Source organism: Eriocheir sinensis, chromosome 10 (assembly GCF_024679095.1).
Source record: "Eriocheir sinensis breed Jianghai 21 chromosome 10, ASM2467909v1, whole genome shotgun sequence".
Lineage (NCBI taxonomy): Eukaryota > Metazoa > Arthropoda > Malacostraca > Decapoda > Varunidae > Eriocheir > Eriocheir sinensis.
The window spans coordinates 14,148,416-14,167,921 of NC_066518.1; the positions used below are offsets into that span (position 1 = coordinate 14,148,416).

At 46.6% G+C, this 19,506-nt stretch overlaps 1 protein-coding gene across 2 annotated transcripts in view; it reads right to left on the reverse strand.

The window, feature by feature from the left end:
• Positions 1 to 680: 680 nt before the first annotated feature.
• Positions 681 to 19,506, reverse strand: part of LOC126996624 (CCN family member 2-like) — a 179,282-nt gene continuing 160,456 nt past the window's right edge. For both annotated transcript variants that reach the window (XM_050857295.1, XM_050857296.1), the window contains 2 exons: positions 6,095 to 6,354; positions 681 to 4,691 (listed from right to left, as the gene is read on the reverse strand). In XM_050857295.1, coding sequence (XP_050713252.1) covers positions 4,107 to 4,691; positions 6,095 to 6,354 — 845 coding nt within the window. In that variant the 3' untranslated portion in view covers positions 681 to 4,106. The remainder of the gene's footprint in view (positions 4,692 to 6,094; positions 6,355 to 19,506) is intronic.

Below are 19,506 nucleotides of genomic sequence, written 5' to 3' on the forward strand. Positions count from 1 at the left end.
TTAAGTTTTCGTTCCTTCATATAGCCTACGTCATTCATTGCAAGTACAGTTCTTTGTCAGGTTCTTTAAATGCTCGCTAATTATATCCTCTTTTGCCTTCTCAGTATCTATTTTTTTCGTTCCTTCATAACGTCATTCATTGTAACACCTGTCTTTTTCCACAGCTTTTCCCATGGCTGAGGTGAGCGCAGAGTAACTTGAGTCATTACGTTATCGTCGCGGGGAGGAAAGTTCTGCCGACGCCCACTTGCTGCCGCCCAAGGAAGGGAAAGAAAGCGTCAGGGGCTGGGGTGAGGGGGATGGGGTGAGGGGTGAAGGGGGATGTGAGGGCGCGTCTTTGAGCTCCCCATTTTTCTTCTCAACCCTCGCCACCTTTTTGGTTCCCACCTCTCCGCTGCCTGGGCGCGCGCGTGTGTGTTTTTTATTTTTCGCTGTCCTCTTTTTCCCTAATTACATGCCTCATTTTTCCTCCTCGAGTTCATTATGGGCTGCCTGTCTTCTGCTTGTCTCGCCTGTTTGTCTGTCTGTATCTCTTTGTCTGGCTCGGCTGTCTTTTGTATCTGTTTTGTGACTGTTGGTACTTGTGTATGTTCGTTTGTCTGTGTATCTGTGGTTTTTATTCACTCAACTCCCTTTCCTCGTCTCTCGCCTCTCGTCTCTCTCGTCTCTCGCCTCTCGTCTCTCTCGTCTCTCTCTCTCTCTCTCTCTCTCTCTCTCTCTCTCTCTCTCTCTCTCTCTCTCTCTCTCTCTCTCTCTCTCTCTCTCTCATTATCAAGCCACTTTTTCCGCCTCGCCCTCTTTCCCTCCTCCGCTTCTTCAAAAACGCTCCTCTTCCCCCCACACGCAGCACATTAAAACCAACCCCTCTCAGGCCAGTCCACGAGCCTGCCCGGGGAAGCATACTCTCTTAGCTAACTTGCCCCCTTGATGACGCAGACCTACACAGCTGAGTATCGGCATCCAGCAAGGGTATGAGCGATATGATGGTATGTTATGTCAAGGCGGGTCTGCTACACAATCTCTGCTATACAATTCCTGATAGATGCGTGTTGGAAAAGTTCGTCTTCCGCTCGTAGCATCTATTGTATTAGGTCTGACGTGAATTAAAGATATTTTGCATGTAATGGAAGTCCTAGGAGTCACGGACAGTGTTCCTCCTTTTGCGGACTTTTATTTAGGTCTACCAGCGGCCCCAGTTCCTTGCTTACGAGACCTACAAAATGACAACTGCTTAGCTTCGCGGTTTCCATTTACAAGTCTCTAGTGAAACAGCGATATGTCACGGTAAGGTAGGTCAGCAAGTTATCTCTAAAGTCCCCTTATAAGCTGACAACTAACTGCATCCGTCCCACAACCCGGTACAGACTCACATGTTGACATAGTTTCCATTTACAAATCTCTAGTGAAACAGCGATATGTCACGGTAAGGTAGGTCAGCAAATCATCTCTACAGTCCCCTTATAAGCTGGCAACTAACTGCATCCGTCTAATCCGTCCCACAGCCCGGTACAGACTCACATGTTGACAAATACTTACTTTCAGGGCTGATGGCGTGAAACTGATATGATGTCTCGTTATGGCCTGTCTACTACACACTACCTAAATCCCTTATATGCTGACAACTATAAGTAGCTTGTATGGCGTTGCAGCCGGCGTGAAACAGATTTGATAGGGGAGTACAACCCTTCTTCACAGCCTTCCAAGTCTCCTGTTCTTCGCCTCGTGAGTAAAATTCAACCTCAGCGCCCAGAGGAACAGAAACTCTATACATTACGTGGCTCGAAACAGAAAGTCATCCGTTGAAACCTTTGGAAATAGTCTTGGGGGAGGAACAGTTAAGAAAGACGACCAAATAAAAAGCTCCTTGCACCAAATATATGAGTTTTCTGTGCTTTCATGATGCTGAAACTAACTGTCAGACATGGGCTCCGGGATGATGTCTAGAAAACCTGACAAAAATCGCTTCATCTACAACATTATATGAACTCCTTGTATTTTGATGACACCGAGGGATTGAGATGAGAGGCTGGGTGGTGTGGCGGGGCGCGTATGTCCCTTCTCTGTATGGGTATGTGGCGCCCTCTCAGTTGAACAGGTCAGGTCAGGCTTGGTTAGGTTGGTAGGTGTAGTTGGAGGCATACAGTGTAATTTTGAGTAGGAATCACAATGAGAGTATTTTCCAGAACATCCTGTGGTTAGTTTCAAAGCTACAGCCGAGCGTCTTGACTCAGGGACCACATACCCATAGAGAGATTGGAAACATGCTGGCGGGGCACGGAGGGACACGGAAGGAATAGCGGGTGACATTACAGCGTTACTTGGCTTCTTATGACTAGACTCGCTACAAACTCTCTCCCTCTCTCTCTCACATGTAGTATAAGGCAGCTTATAGTAGAATACATGACTCGGTTACTCTACACAGATGAATCAACTCCCTGGTTCCGAGGAGGATATACAAGATCAGTACATGAATTCTTTATTTACTTACCAGCAGCTTCAGTTACTTCTCATAAATGCTAAAAAATGTATTATTTCTCTTACTTTACAATTATAACCAAAAAAATTGAGGCAGAGGAAAATGGTCCACTCGCCTCACATGAATTCTTTTAACAGAGGCTTCAGTTAATTCTCATAAATGTCTAAGATTAATCCTTCTTCTTGCTTTACAGTTAATAGAAAGATATGAGACAGAATAAAGAAAATGGCTCACTCTCTTAATTTAGCTTTACAAATCTTCATAACTGGAATTCTTTTGACTTTACAATGAATATAAAACTCTCAATCAACAACATAAGGGAACCAAAATGTATTCTTCTTTTACTTTACAATAGAAACAGAAGGATGTGAGCCAGAATAAAAAAAAAGGTCACTCGCATCATTTAATTATACAAATCCTAAAAATCGGCCTTCTTTTCCTTTAAATTGACATAAATACTCTCATTTAGAATCAAACGGAAATGGATCACTCAGCTCACACACAGTCGATAAAGACACAGTATCTCAAACAGGTTCTCGGTGCAGCAAAAGTATCCGATTCCCCACGGCGTGTCCGGTTACAGCGAGCACGAGGCAGCCAATCACTGCCTCTTCATGACCACGAGGCAGCCAATCAGCGCCTCTCTATGACCACGAGGCGCAGCGGTGTTGATTTACGGCTCTGAGGGATTACAACACACACACATACACAAACTCGTCCCTACCTAGAGGATCCTTCAAGTGCCCTCTCCGGTGTTCTAATCTGGGCTTAGCGTCTCAAGCACATCACTTATCAATCCATTACTTATCTGCCCTCCTCTATTCTCCATTACTTATCTGTGTTTTCTGGTCTCTGCACATAAGTCGATCACGGTCTATCGTTTCCATGGTTGATTTGTCCTCCCGTCTCATGCCTCAGTAGGTCACTCAAGCTCTGTCTCCCTTTGTCTGCTCGCCACTTAGCGGCCGGGACACCACTAAGAAGGGTCACCCACGCCTCGGTAGCGATAAGAGTCAATGTATCTGCCTGTTCTGTGCCTTACCTCTCTCTGTCTCGGCGAAGTATATCAGCTCAGAAGGCAAGTCTCTGTAGACATACATGCACAGAATCGCTGAGCTGCTCATACAAAATATAGTTCTCCACACTACCACCTAAGTAGGCCGCCAGTTGCGTTCAGGTTTTCAGCAACTAACAGCCGTCAGAAGTGCAAAAAATTAAATTCTTCTATGACAACCTTAGCGGCTAAAAAGTGTATCTGAGGAAAGAATTGCACTTGGTGACTCCTCGTTAATGGCTATCGCGCAGCGTGTACGATCCTTATGAACATGTAGAGTGTGCGAGGCGGCGCCCTCCACGAGGCGGACCTCAGTGACAGAAATACCTTGACACGTACCGGTCCATGCACGACGTAGACACACACACGGCTAAGATATGTGCACACACGCTTACGCACATGCAAACGCACACAAACACACACACACACACACACACACACACACACACCTGCCGCACCGCCAAACACATACTCAGCCAAACAACTGACCTGAGAGGCACAGCTCGCAACGGACTCGCCGCTACGGAGGAGGCGTCATCGGACCACTCTCGCCGGACCATCTTCGCGGTGCAACTGTTATGTGGGCGGCGAGGTCTGCAGGGCGGGCGGCGGCGGGGGCGGGCCGGGGGTCTCGGGCGCGCATTCAGCGTCACACTTGCACCTCATGATCCACTCCACCTGGTACTGGACCGTCTCGAAGTTGTCGCTCTTGATCTCGTCGTACAGGTAGTCGTCCTCCGTCGTCAGGTTCTCGTGCTGCAGCAGCGGCTCGCCGTTGGGGTCGTCTTCAACGGAGCTCCAGACGTCGTTGTAGTCCTTCGGAGGCCTCGGGTCGGTGAGCACCGCCTCGGCCACGGGCTGTCCCTCGTCCATCATGTCGTACACACTGACGGTGGTGGTGGGCGGGGGTTGGGGCGCGCGGGGTCGCGGCCGGGGCGGGCTGGAGGCGGGGAAGGCGCGCGGCAGGGACAGCAGGTCCGTGTTGGCGTGCAGCGGGCACACAAAGGTGATGGAAATGGTGGTGGAGGTGTGCACGGTGCAGCAGCGGCCCGGGCACGCGGCGCAGCGCTTGGGTCTGTAGCGGCGCTCGCTCACACACCAGCCCACCCGCAGCCGCAGGGCACGACTCGGCCGCAGCGTCGCCTTGCACTGGTGGCCGCGCTGCGGATGCAAGAATACAGGACATTTAAGTGTGTGGTATGTTCTCCAATCATGGCACTCAGATTCGTTATTCTGTTCAGGACACAATACACTATTTGAAGGCGGAGCTGTAAGTGAGGAGAAAGAGGATTTCAATAACATTAATTCAGCCTCTGCATACCATTACGTGCCGTCAGAGGCAACACAAAGGGACACAGCTCCTTCGATACAGGAGGGTGAGGTTGGGGACTAGGCCCTGCTCAAAACAAAACATAAATACTTTCTGACGGTCCAAACACTACTCTGAAGGCTCTCGTTAATACCGGCGTCGAGACTCCTTCAATGAGGCTTCTCGGGGGATTCAGGAAGTTGGGGACGTCTGTGTCGGTAATCGGCGGCATTGATCAGGGCGTCTGCGGCTCGGCGGAGGAGACGCGGCGGGAAATTAGAGGAGACGCCCAAACCTAATTACTGCTACGACGATGAGCAGGGAGAGTGTCTGGCTGCCGGCGTGAGGAGGGAAGACCCAGAACACTATACCCGAATATGAATGCGTGTGTGCTACAGGGAAGAAGGGAGAAGTGACGCTGGCCTGTTCGTTGCGGAGACACGTTATGAATGGATATTTGTACGGAAGAAAAGCATGAATAACTGTTCTTCATGGAGTCAAGTTATGAGTGAATGTTTATAATGAGGCAATGCACGAATGAAGTCTATGGAAACGTTACAAGGGTTGTTAATATGGAGTTTATGCTCTAGAATGCGTATCACAGACAAAAAGAAATGTGATCTTTATGGATAATTCAATACTTTCTTAGCTACGTATAAGTATGTGATCCGCGCAGACTGCCATGAAGAAACAACATGTGGGGAAAGAAACGGCGTCTTATATTCCCTCATCTCTATTATAGCAAACTATTTAGACCTTGAAAAGAATTAAAAAAAAAATTGAAATCATAGCCGAGCGGAGCCAATCTCGCGCCACATGTGTAGTGCAATGAGAGTTTATTTATACAGCAAGCACTATAAGATATTGACGACCATAGGAGGAGGCGAGGCTGGCGCGCCCTAATGGATGCGTCAGGAAGATGACGGCGAGGGGCGTTAACAGCGAGTCCCTGAAGGTGGAGGATGCATGGACGGGGGCTGAGGGGAGGGAGGGAGGCAAGGGGAGGACAACAGGGCGAGGGATGAAGGTTGTTGGGCAATGGAAATGAGGCTAATGGCGTGAGGTGCGGCAAAGGGGAAGGAAGGAATTACTTAAGATTGTTATTTAAGAGAACAGAGACAGGGGAGGGCGCGCGGTAATTGAGCGGCGGGTGACGAAGGTGGCGGCCACGGCCCGGCTCATGTGTTCCCCGCCTTGGGCTGCTTGTAAGGAAAAGAATACTGTTCATTAGCTAGATCGGCCATGATGTACTCACCCTGATGTGGTGCTTCCTAGAGGCACGCTTGCTGGGAGACGCTAGCTGTTGTTGTTGTTGTTGTTGTTGTTGTTGCTGCTGGTCCTGCATACGGAGGTCCTCGCACGGACGCAGCTGACACAGGCGGGTCTGGTTGACGAGCTGACAGCGCGGGTTGTCTGTCGACCAGCGCACTGACAGCCCTACGCCGCAGGTCGACACAGAGCACGGCGACCACCGGCCGGAGGCTCGCTCACACGCCGGGGGCTCCGCCGACCTGCCTGAGGAGGGACAAACACCGTCACCTGTGCGGCTCTTGCAGAGGAAATTATCTTACACTTACTCGTAGATGGCTGCACACCAGAGGACACAGTAAAGCACAATAAGCACACAAACATACATAATCGGGAGCCATAAGACTCTTTTTCACAATATTTGTATTCAGTGGTAAAGACGAGTTGTTAAATAGGCGGCCATCACCTTGTCTATGTGACTTTCATTTATGTTCTTGACATTACACAGGCCTCAGGCAGGATGAGCGGCGGCATTACGTGCAAAGGTCAATTAGACGGTGACGTAGTTTTCTACTTGGCTGTGTCACGTCGTTCTTGGTGCAAGTGACTCCCGCCGGAATGCAGAGCCGCCAGGCGATAGAAAGGCTGCTGCTGATTCACCTGCGGAAGCCGCCACTCGCCGAGCAGACTCCTCTGTCAACAACGAGGACTGCCGGACTGATGGAGCAAATTTGTCGAGAGATCACTCCATTGAGAATTTGATTATTTTTTCATTTAAATGCAAACGTTCTGTCCTCCTTCGGACTGGTAATTAAAACCTAACACACTCCCTCGTGGCCGCGTCCCCTGAAGACAATGAAGCTTCAGTGCAGGATTTTGTCGCGCATTAGCCCTGATGACGGCCATCGAGGGGCATCACGGCTCGTCAACGGCCGCCTGCTGCCGCTGATACGCCTCGGAGGGGCCCTGAGGCAATTGTCAGCGCACTTCCCTGCTGTGACGAGGCGGCGATGGCTGCTTCTCGTCGTGAAATGTTCTGCGTCATACTGATAACACATGGACAGCCAGAGTGACAGAGTGCCAACCAGGGAACTGAAGAGGCGAGGGAAGGGAAGGGACCAGGTGGAAGAGATATAAGAGGAAGAAAAACATTAACATCAAACAGAGAGAGAGTAGAAAAGTTTATAAATATTCGGCGTTAAACTGATAACAGATGGACAGCCAGAGTGACAGAGTGCCAACCAGGGAACTGAAGAGGTGAGGGAAGGGAAGGGACCAGGTGGAAGAGATATAAGAGGAAGAAAAACATTAACATCAAACAGGGAGAGAGTAGAAAAGTTTATAAATATTCGGCGTTAAGCTGATAACAGATGGACAGCCAGAGTGACAGAGTGCCGACCAAGGAGCTGAAGAGGCGAGGGCAGGAAAGGAACCAGGTGGAGGAGATATGAAAGGATGAAGAACATTAACATCAAACAGAGACAGAGAGAGAGAAGTAGAAACGATTATTGAGGCCTTTGTCTTGCACTAAACTAACAACTCACGCCTGCTGCTGCTGATGACAACGATGAAGATGATTTACAGCTGCAGAAACAAAGTGATCGTTCTTCCTACCACTGAGACGTAGCAGACACTCTCTCTCTCTCTCTCTCTCTCTCTCTCTCTCTCTCTCTCTCTCTCTCTCTCTCTCTCTCTCTCTCTCTCTCTCTCTCTCTCTCTCTCTCTCTCTCTCTCTCTCTCTCTCTCTCTCTCTCTCTCTCTCTCTCTCTCTCTCTCTCTCTCTCTCTCTCTCTCTCTCTCTCTCTCTCTCTCTCTCTCTCTCTCTCTCTCTCTCTCTCTCTCTCTCTCTCTCTCTCTCACTTCACTCACACCCGACCTCTGCTGAGAGAAGGTCGTGACCTCACCCCGCTGCGCCCCACAACATCGCTTGCCCTGTGTTTTCGTCGTGCTCTTGGGCGTTTGTGTGTTCTCGCTTGTGGACCTTGTGTGTTGCCTGTGATTCCCCGACACGTGTTTGGTGTGTGTTCGCTTGTGGTTTCTGCCTGTGGTTGCCTCTGTGATTTGTGTTTCCGGTGTTTTTGCGTGTGATCTGGCTGTCTCCGGGTGTTCTGCGTGGGTTTCAGAGTGATTCAAGTGTGTTGTGTTTCCGGTGTTTTTGCGTGTGATCTGGCTGTTTCCGGGTGTTCTGCGTGGGTTTCAGAGTGATTCAAGTGTGTTGTGTTTCGGGGTTTTGCGTGTGATCTGGCTGTTTCGGGTGTTCTTCGTGGGTTTCAGAGTGCTTCCAGTGTGTTGTGTTTCCGGTGTTTTTGAGTGTGATCTGGCTGTTTCCGGGTGTTCTGCGTGGGTTTCAGAGTGATTCAAGTGTGTTGTGTTTCCGGTGTTTTTGCGTGTGATCTGGCTGTTTCCGAGTGTTCTGCGTGGGTTTCAGAGTGATTCAAGTGTGTTGTGTTTCCGGTGTTTTTGCGTGTGATCTGGCTGTTTCCGGGTGTTCTGCGTGGGTTTCAGAGTGATTCAAGTGTGTTGTGTTTCCGGTGTTTTTGCGTGTGATTTGGCTGCTTCTAAGTGTACTGCGTGGGTTTCAGAGCGTTTTGAGTGTGCTGTTTTGTTTCCGGTGTTTTTGCGTGTGAATTGGCTGTTTTCGAGTGTTCTGCGTTTCGAGTGTGTTGTGTTTCCAGTGCTTTTACGTGTGATTTGGATGTTTATAGTGCTCTGCGTGGGTTTCAGAGTGTTTTGAGTGTGCTGTTGTACTCCCGGTATTTTTTGCGAGTGACTTGAGGGTGTTTAGTCGTGCTTGTGCTTGGGTTTCTGAGTGTTTCGTGTGTCCCGAGGGTGACTTTGTGTTCCCGAGTGTCTCACGCGTGATTTGGGTGTGTCGACAACCCACCCTTTGAATTCCCTGAGGATTCAATCTGCTCCTCCTCATTACACCCTCCTTAAATCCCCTAGAGGATTAACACTTCCTACACCCCTTTCCCTCACCTCACCTAAGCCCCCCCCCCACCCTCGCTCACCTCACATCCCTTTTGCTCCTCCTCATCCCCTAGAGGATTAGCCCTTCCTACTCCTCCCTCACCTCCACATATTTCTAAGCCCTTCCCCCCTCACTCACCTTACCTCACATCCTATTTACCCATCCTTTCACCCACCTTACCTCGCCTCTTTCTTAACCTTTCTTGTTCTCACACACCTCACTCACCTCCATCCCTACTCCTCCTCTCCCCTTACCTCCTTTCCCAAACTCCCTCTCACTCATCTCACCTATTTCCTAACCCTCTTTGATCTCACACCTCACTCACCGCCTCCCTTTCCCCTCTTTACTTACCTCACATCCCTTCCTACTCCTCCTCTCTCCCCCTCACCTATTTCCTAACCCTCCTTGATCTCACACACCTCACTCACCGCCTCTCTTTCCCCATCTTTACTCACCTCACATCTCTTCCTACTCCTCCTCTCTCCACCTCACCTATTTCCTAACCCTCCTTGATCTCACACACCTCACTCCACCGCCTCCCTTTCCCTTCTTTACTCACCTCACATCCCTTCCTACTCCTCCTCTCTCCCTCACCTATTTCCTAACCCTCCTTGATCTCACACCTCTCTTTCCCCTCTTTACTCACAACACATCCCTTCCTACTCCTCCTCTCTCACTTTTCCTCCATTACTAAACTACCTCTCACACCTCACCCCCTTTCCTAATCCCCTTCACTCTGTGTTTTATCTCTTTCATTTCAGCTAAGATGGCGCCTAAGAAGTGCAGTACTTGTAACAGTAGCTTCTCAGCTCACTTTTTACAGGGCGTTCTGCTGTCTGCCGACTGTGTCTGTCCAGGCAGCATCTCGAGACAAGACTGCAGGAGCAGGAAGAGAAGATAGAAGAAGGCCAGAATAAAATAATAGAGCTTTCTCTCACCAGGCAGCATCTCGAGACAAGACTGCAGGAGCAAGAAGAGAAGATGGAAGCAGGTCAGAATAAAATAATAGAGCTTTCTCGCACTGTTGCCTCCTTGCAGGAATTCATCCAGGCTAACGTTGCTGTGGTGCCAAACCCTTCTCCAACCGCCCCCTTGCCCTCAGCGGTACCGTCGACACCAGCGGACAACACCACGCAACGGGAGGATGCTAGTGGCACCGCCCATGATGGCTTCACCGTCGTGAATGGAGGAGCCAAGCCAGCCAGACAAGCGATTTATCCTGTTCATTGCTTCAACAGGTTTGCCATTCTGGAGGAGGAGGACGAGCAGGAGAGCACCTTCCTGGTGGGTGACTCCATGATTCGCCAGCAGGTCGTTGAGTTCTGCGGCAGAGTTCCTCGTCGAAGACGGAACTATTGCTATCCTGGTGCTGGGATCGACGACATAACTGCTGCTCTTGAGGAGATCTCCCCCCAGGCTACTAATGATTCACTGTTTGTTATTCACACAGGTACGAACGACGTCACCACGACCCGGTCTGAGGAACTCCTGGAGAAGTACCGTAGGCTCATCCAGCAGTATAAGACTAAATCCCCTAACATTTTGATTTCAGGAGTTCTACCACGGACTTGGGCGGAGAGCGACTTTTTCAGTAAGGCCTTCAGCCTAAACAACCGCTTACAGACTCTTTGTAGGGAGCTTGACGTGGAGTTCCTAAACGCATGGGACAATTTCTATGGACAAAATGAACTCTTTCACAGGGACGGATTGCACCTTTCTCCCATCGGGGCAGCCAGACTCGGAAGGCTCCTCAACGAAGCAGTGCGTGTCATCCGAACAAAAACGAGTCACGGCCACGTCCCTCCACCCCGCCCGTGTAAATAGACGCCGTGCATCACAACAAACCCGTAACCGTGATCCCGCAAGTACCACCACCTCTATTACCAAGCCTCTAGATAACTTAAAAATCCTTAGTTTCAATGCGCGTAGCCTAAGAAACAAATTTGATGAACTGAGATGTCTTGCTTTAACAGAAAATTTTGACATAATTGCTATAACCGAAACATTTATCGACACCACAAATATTGATTTAAGTTCCGAATACAACATAGATGGCTACAGACTCTTCAACAAAGATCGTGTAAACCGTAGAGGCGGTGGCGTCGCCCTTTATGTCAAAAGCTATTTGCAACCCACTGACAAAACACCGGGAAACAGTAACGTTGAACATTTGTGCGTACGAGTAAACATTGCAAAAGTCAACTTAAATATATCTGTCACCTACAGACCTCCCGGGCAATCACTCGATGACGACCTTGAAATGTACAGCGTCTTAAGGCAGTCACTTAATAACAGCGACTCACTGATATTAGGAGACTTTAACCTCCCCCATATCGACTGGGCGACACTGTCAGGTACAGAAGGCGAGTCACATAGAATGATCGAATTTCTAGAAGAAAATTATCTAAGCCAAATGGTTTCTGAGCCAACTCGACAAAATAATATACTCGACCTTGTTATAACAACCCAAGATAACCTAGTCAGTAGTGTCACGGTAGGAGAACACCTCGGTTCTTGCGATCATAAATTAGTGCGCGTCGACATTAAAGCTCAATCATCAGTGACTGAAAATAAAGTAAAGGTGCCCAATTTCAAAAGAGCTAACTTCGTAGAAATCCGACAAAAACTAACAGAAATACAACTATCAGATGACGGCAACGTAGAGGAAGCCTGGCTAAGCCTTAAAAATCACTTACTCACTCAGCAGAACACATTCGTCCCCTTGTACGAAGCGAATTAACACTAATAAAGCCCACCGTGGTTTAATAGCGAAATTAAACAATCAGTCAATGAGAAAATTGTTTTACAGGTTAAAGAAAGAACAAAGCACGCCCGAAAACATTAGACTTTATAATGATGCCAGGCGACGAGTAAAAAGACTAGTAGGTCAGGCAAAGCGTAGATACGAAGAAAATATTGCAGCCAACTGTAAAATAATCCGAAATCTTTCTTCAGTTACATAAACAACAGAAAGGCGATCAAAAGTGGTATTGGACCTTTAACAAACAGCGACGGTGCACTAGTGACTGACAGCCAACACATTGCAAACCTCTTAAACAATTACTTTTCCTCGGTGTTTAATACTAACAGTCTTCCTCTCGCTACCACCAACACCAGTACTATTGTAAATCCCGAGCATGCATTGCCTAATTTTGAAATAACAACCGATGAAGTCCTTAAAGCTCTCCATTCACTTAAAACAAATAAAAGTCCTGGACCTGACAAAGTATATCCAACTCTGCTGAAAGAAACAAAGAGCGAAATACTCTCCTCCCTCACAACCGTATTCAATATGTCCTTGCGACAAGGCATCGTCCTTCAGATTGGAAAAAGGCTAACGTGACACCGATTTTCAAGAAAGGAGACAAAAAGTACCAGGTAATTACAGGCCCATTAGTCTAACTTCGGTTGTAGGTAAGCTACTTGAGGGCATAATTAGAGACAAAATTGTGAATTACCTTGAAAGCCACTCATTGATTGGGGACTCACAACATGGCTTCCGAAACAAAAGATCCTGCCTATCGAACCTATTAACCTTTTATAACGACCTCTTCACTGTTTATGACGTAACCAAATCACTGGACGTAGTCTATCTTGATTTCATAAAGCGTTTGATAAAGTCCCGCATCATAAATTACTTTACAAATTAAAGCAAATAGGTATTGACGGTCAAGTAAACCAATGGATCGCGAATTGGTTGAGCAACAGACAACAAAGAGTAGTGATCGACGGATTTAACTCAGAGTGGGCGCCTGTCACTAGTGGCGTCCCTCAGGGCTCGATCCTTGGCCCAGTGCTCTTCATTATTTACATCAACGACGTGGATGTTGGACTCAATAACCGCATTAGTAAATTTGCAGACGACACAAAGATTGGCAACTCGGTTCTCACTGACGAAGACAGGCAAAGCCTCCAAGAGGATTTGCACAAAATTTCAGCTTGGTCGGATAGATGGGAGATGCCCTTTAACGTAGACAAGTGCCAGGTCCTTCAAGTTGGAACGAGGAATAAGAAGTTCGAATACGAAATGCGCGGCGTTAAACTCAAAAGCGTTCAATGCGTCAAAGACTTGGGGTCAAAATCGCGTCAAACCTCAAATTCTCACAGCAATGCATCGATGCAGCAAATAAAGCGAACAGAATGTTGGGCTTCATTAAAAGAAAATTTGTATTCAAGAATAAAGATGTAATACTCGCTCTACAACAGTTTAGTCAGACCCCACTTGGAATATGCGGTACAGTTTTGGTCTCCCCACCATGCAAAGGATATTGCTAAATTAGAAGGTGTTCAGCGTCGGGCAACGAAAATGATCCCTTCCTTGCGCAACAAATCCTACGAAGAAAGGCTTTCTACCCTTAACATGTTCTCTCTTGAGAAACGTCGCCTCCGAGGAAAACTGATCGAATGTTTTAAAATACTTAATGGTTTCACGAATGTAGACAGATCAACATTGTTTATGATAGATGACACTTTGCGCACGAGGAACAATGGCGTAAAACTCAGATGTAGACAAGTAAATTCAGACTGCACCAAATTTTTCTTCACCAACGTTGTAGTGCGAGAATGGAATAAGCTTCCACCGTCAGTGGTCCAGTGTAACACGATTGACTCCTTCAAAAATAAGCTCGACCGTCACTTCCTTCAACTTAATATCAACTAGAGTAGAAATGCAACGTTTTGGAGTCTTCTGATTAATGTAAAATCACTTAGGTTTAAGGACAGACCACCAAGTCTGGACCATGGGGTCTGTGTGGTCTGATTTTCTATGTAAATCTATGTAAATCTCTCTCTCTCTCTCTCTCTCTCTCTCTCTCTCTCTCTCTCTCTCTCTCTCTCTCTCTCTCTCTCTCTCTCTCTCTCTCTCTCTCTCTCTCTCTCTCTCTCTCTCTCTCTCTCTCTCTCTCTCTCTCTCTCTCGAACATTATATTCTCTTTAAACTGCCAACCTTAATATTTTCATCTCCGCCGCCGCTCCTCCCGACATTTACTACTTTTCCTTTTCTTTCCGCCACGAGAGCACCGCCACCACCACCACCACCACCACGCACCCGCCTCCGGAGAGACCGAACGACCTCAGCTTCGTCAGAATTTGCCTGTGGCCGAAACCTTGCTGGAGCCTGACACGTTCCTGAGATCCCTTATTTTTGTTCTTTCTTTTTTTATTTTTACTCATTTTTCTTTGTTCGTGTGTTTGTTTGTTTGTTTGGCAAATCTCTTTTCTTCGTGTGGTTTGTTATTTTTTGTAAATGTTCTTTGTTTTGCTTCATGTTTTTTGTGTTGCTTTTCCACCTCCCCTTCTTTTTTTCTTCTTCTTCTTGTTCCTTTTCTTCTTCTTCTTCTTCTTCTTCTTTTTCTTCTTCATTTTCTTCGTCTTCTTCTTTTTCTTCTTCTTTTTCTTCTTATTCATCATCATCATCATCTTCTTTTTCTTCTTCTTTTTCTTCTTCTTCTTCTTCTTCTTCTTCTTCTTCTTCATTATCTCTTTGTTTTCTTTCTTCTTTCTTTTTCTTTTTATTCTTTCTTTTTCTTGTTCTTGTTGGTGTTGTTGTTGTTCTTCTTCTTCCTCCTCCTCCTCTTCTTCTTCTTCGTTTCTTCTTCTTTTACTTCTTCTTCCTTCTCCTCCTCCTTCTCCTCCACCTTACTGCTTTGGGGAAACGAGGGAAAGAGCTTGACTTCAAAGGGATTTACTTGTTTTTTCTTTTTGTTTACCAGTCGAACAAAGAACAGCTTACACACGCGACTGAATACAAAGAAGACGTTGTTGCTGGTGCTGGTGCTTCTATCGGTTTACAGGTAACACACACACACACACACACACACACACACACACACACACACACACAAACACGCACACACACGCACACAAACACACACACACACACACACACACACACACACACACACACACACACTGGCTGTCTTCTCAATTCACATCTCCGCGAAGCCTCACTCACTCCCATCTGACAATCCATTAACACTTGTAACACCCGCTCGCCGCCTTTCTTAACGAGGGCAATTAGCAATGAGGAAAGCTGACCTAAAATTCGCGCTATCTAATCTCTCTCTCTCTCTCTCTCTCTCTCTCTCTCTCTCTCTCTCTCTCTCTCTCTCTCTCTCTCTCTCTCTCTCTCTCTCTCTCTCTCTCTCTCTCTCTCTCTCTCTCTCTCTCTCTCTCTCTCTCTCTCTCTCTCTCTCTCTCTCTCTCTCTCTCTCTCTCTCTCTCTCTCTCTTTCTCAGTTTAAGCCCTTCCAACCTCCTCCGTTCGCTTAAAAGGAAACATTAGACGCGGAATATGATAGTTTCGTGGTTATTTCAATTTGGAGAAGACGGTAAAGTGAGCGACGACGGTGAGTAAGTGCGTGTGAAGTTTGTTAATTGAGTTAGAAGATACGAGTCTGGTGGTGGTGGTGGTGGTGTGTGTGTGTGTATGTGTGTGTGTGTGTGTGTGTGTGTGTGTGTGTGTGTGTGTGTGTGTGATGAGAGATGCTTAGGGTGGTCTGGAAGAGGAAGATGCTGTGGTGTGTATGACTGTGGTATGTGGTGGTCTGTGTGGATGTGGTATGTGGTATGTGGTGGTCTGTGTGGATGTGGTATGTGGTGGTGTTAGGTCCAAGACGATATGACACGAAACACGGACGACTAAAAACAGGCAGGACAGAGAAGAGAGACAGACGGACTACTCAGGTGCTTTAAAGGGGATGACGAGGGTGAGGGAGAGGAGACAGCGAAGGGACGGAGGAGGAGGGGGAACGCGTGAGGACAAAGGACGCGGCCTTGACCATCGGCGGCAGAGCGGGAGGGAGTGAGTGGGTCCTGCCGGCGCCAAACCCTTTATGTCTTCCTGAGCAGCTAAACTTTTCCACCGCTCCCGTGAAAGGCTCAAGTGTTATCCTTTTAGTGTTGCCTCCGCCGGGTGGGAAATGTTGAGAGTTCACGGAGAAATGTTTTACTCTTGGAAGGATGGGATGGTGGTGGTGGTGGTGATGGTGGTGGTAGTGGTGGTGGGTGCGGAGTGCCCTGGAGGTAAAGAGAGATGTAGGTGGGTCGTGTTCTCTTGTTTCCTGTTTATTGTCTCTCTTCGTCTCCTTCGGTTTTTGGTCGGTTTTATTAGACACTTTCAGTTCTCACATCAACTATTTCTAAAGGTCAAAGAGGGGGTCAATCAGATTCTAAGGAGTGTTTCTTTAGGTTCATGGTACAGAGGAAGGGTCAAACTACCACCAAGGTCATAAAACTACTCCTGGAAATGCCTCAAACTCCTTCGAAAGCCTTGGCAAATATGTGAACTTGGGGGACGAAATGTTTTAAAACGCGACCCACTAAGCTAAGTAAGGTAGATCGCGGCTCTCATGTTCAGTTCTATTCAGTTAATGGGGCGAAGTATATATAGCCTTTGTATCGGCACTTCTGTCACTAGTATTTTCACTGTGGGATCAGCTATTGCATTTTCATTTTTATCTTTTTTTCCAGATTTCATACAGCAGTTCTTTTTTTCTACATATGCTTCTTCGCTTCTTCCTGCATCCATTTCTGTGTTAAAGGTGATTGGTATATACTTCTTCTTCTCTATTCTTCTTCGCCTCTTTCAGTATCCATTTTTGCGTTTGAGGTGAGTGGTATATACTTCTTCTTCTCTATTCTTCTTCGCCTCTTTCAGTATCCATTTTTGCGTTGGAGGTGAGTGGTATTACTCAGCTGACTCTATCCTTCTTCGTCTCCTGCATCCATTTCTGAGTTGGAGGTGAAGGGTATACACATCTTCTTCTTTATAATTCTTCGTCTCTTCACGTATCCATTTCTTTGTTGGGTGTAAGCGGTAATAACATGCTGAGTGAGGAGCGGGTAAATATTTAGCGATAGTTGTCAGGTCTCCCACGCACACGAGCATAATAGCGAGCGTGTGTGTCTATCTCTCACCTTCCCCCCTCTCCCCCACCCCCCCCACACACACACAGAACACGTGTTGAGTTATATATTTCCTAAGTCAACGAGACCTGGGGCGGTGTAATCTTTGCGTGGGACTGGTGACGTATACCTTTCCCCACCTACACACCTACGGACACCTACACACACACACACACACACACACACACACAAACACGTGCGCCGAGTTTATATTTCATTAACCTTCGTATCCCAGCGCTGTGAGCCTCGCGTGGACGTCTAAAGGTAATGAAAGTCGTCCCATTTCCTATTTAAGCTTACACCGGGCCGCAGTAGTCTTGGCAGCATCAGCAGAAGAGGGAAAAACAGAGGCGTGGGCAGACCCTCCCTCGCTCTTCACCCTTGACCCTTCATCCCGTCGAGTGCTTCACTAATGAGAGGTGGCTTACGCGGAGCTGCTTATGTATTATGTCATGGGGAAATAAGTGAAGGGGAAAAAAATAAATAAATAAACCTATACCTCTTACGTATGCCATGGGAAAAAAGGGAAGGGAAAAAGAATTGAGCGAAATATGGACACAGAAATAGGACAAAATACATAGACAAAAAGACAGAGCGATAAAGATAAAACACATGAAGAGAAAATAATAGAACTAACTATATGGACACAAAAGAATAGAGCGGAACACAGAGACACAAAAATAAGTTGTGCCAGAATCAGGCGTTTGAAAAAAGACAAAAAGAGGCAGAAAAAAATATAATGAATGTAAAAATTAACACTAGACATAAAAAACAAAAATGCGAAACACATACTCAAATAAAAGTATGCCACGATAATGCGTATGAAAAAAAAAGACGAAGAAAAACAAAGTGTAATGAACGAAAAAATTAATACCAGCCACGAATATGCCAATAGAACATGTATGAAGCTGAAATACTGAACGGAACACACACAAAAATATCATGCCTGGAGTAAATTAATGAATATAACTATCTTGAAGAAAATAAAAAGAAGCATAACGTCGGAAAATGTGCAAACGGGTTTTCAGTAGACTTTAAAAAAATATATAGAAATGTTTTTTTTAGATCGCCAAAAATTAGAGCAACGTTTTTTTTCCGTAGACTCAAAATCATATAGGAACGTTTTTAGGGAGACTCAGCAAGTATAGGATCGTATTTTGTTCCTCAGGGTTTCTTTACAGCCGGGCAGAGAAGGACAGTCCGGCTCCGGCAAAACCTAGAAAACTTCCTTATCGAGACGGATTAAACGAGCCGGATTTGCATTCATCAGACGGACGGAGTTTGGGAGTTAGCCGAGCGAGGGAGCGCGGATCAAGACGGAGCACGCCAATAGATTACCAGAAACTTAGAGAAACATGATATTCTCTAAAATACCACGAAAAATAATATAACCACAACAAAACTTTAGTTCAGCAATATGAAAACGAAGAAAAAATGTCACCTATATAAAGCACGTATGAAACTACCACATTAAGTTGGCTATTACGTCACTGCATTAGAGGAAACTTATTAAACTCACTTAGAGGCCACGAAAAAAAAATTATAGCCACAGCGAAACTTTAGCACTGAAATATGAAACATGTAGGAGGAGAATACCCGGTAGCAGCGACGGGGCAAATTTGTGCCATGATATAAACCCCCCAAAATAGATGATGCATAAACTGATCACAAATGCTTTGATATATATTTTGAAATGGTTTGTGTGAGCGATAGTTTTTTCTCATTTTTCTCGCTTAGAGGGACCATTTAGAAACATGATCCCCGCTGCTACCGGGTTAATACACCTACAGCAAGTATTAAACTCCTCCTTTCACTTGGTTATAGAAAGTACGTTAAATGACAACCTTTCAATCTGTTCCCATACGTTCTTCTGTCCTCCGTCTGCCTTGTCCTGTTCCCATACGTGGTCTATCCTCTGTCTGCGTCGCCGTGACCGCCAGAAGTACCTCCGAGTCAAGGCTTAGTCGAGGTAGTCCACCCCCTTTCCTTCTACCCCCGCCTCGCCGCCCCGCTACAGCTCATCAAACAGAAACTTTGTGACGCCGGGAGCCTCTTGACCAGCGAGAACTCGGCTCCTCCATTAGACCGATCCTGGAAGCCGTTTTATGCGGGAGGACCAAGACGCAGCGAGGTAGAGGAAGAGGAAGAGGAGGAGGAGGAGCGCGATTTTGTGTTGCAGATTTTCGTAAGACGCTTTTTTTTTTTGCTTTGTTTCTTAGAATGGTGAGATAGAAAAGGAGCATGAGGATGATGATGAGGAGGAGGAGAAACATATGAAGAAGACGGAAGATATGAAAAGAAAGGACAAGGATGAAAAAAACGAGAAAGAGGAAATGGATATATAGAAGGAGTTAATAGTACACTAATTGAAATGAGAAGACCCAGAATATTGAGCTTTTAGGTATATTCGTATGTCTGATAAAGGTGCATCAGTTCTATTTAGTCTTTGTGTTGTTATTAAACCTCATAACGCGATATTGTTTTGTAAGTTTTCGTGGGACACTTTTTTTTTTGGTTCTACGAGAGTTAGATTGAAATAAGAGA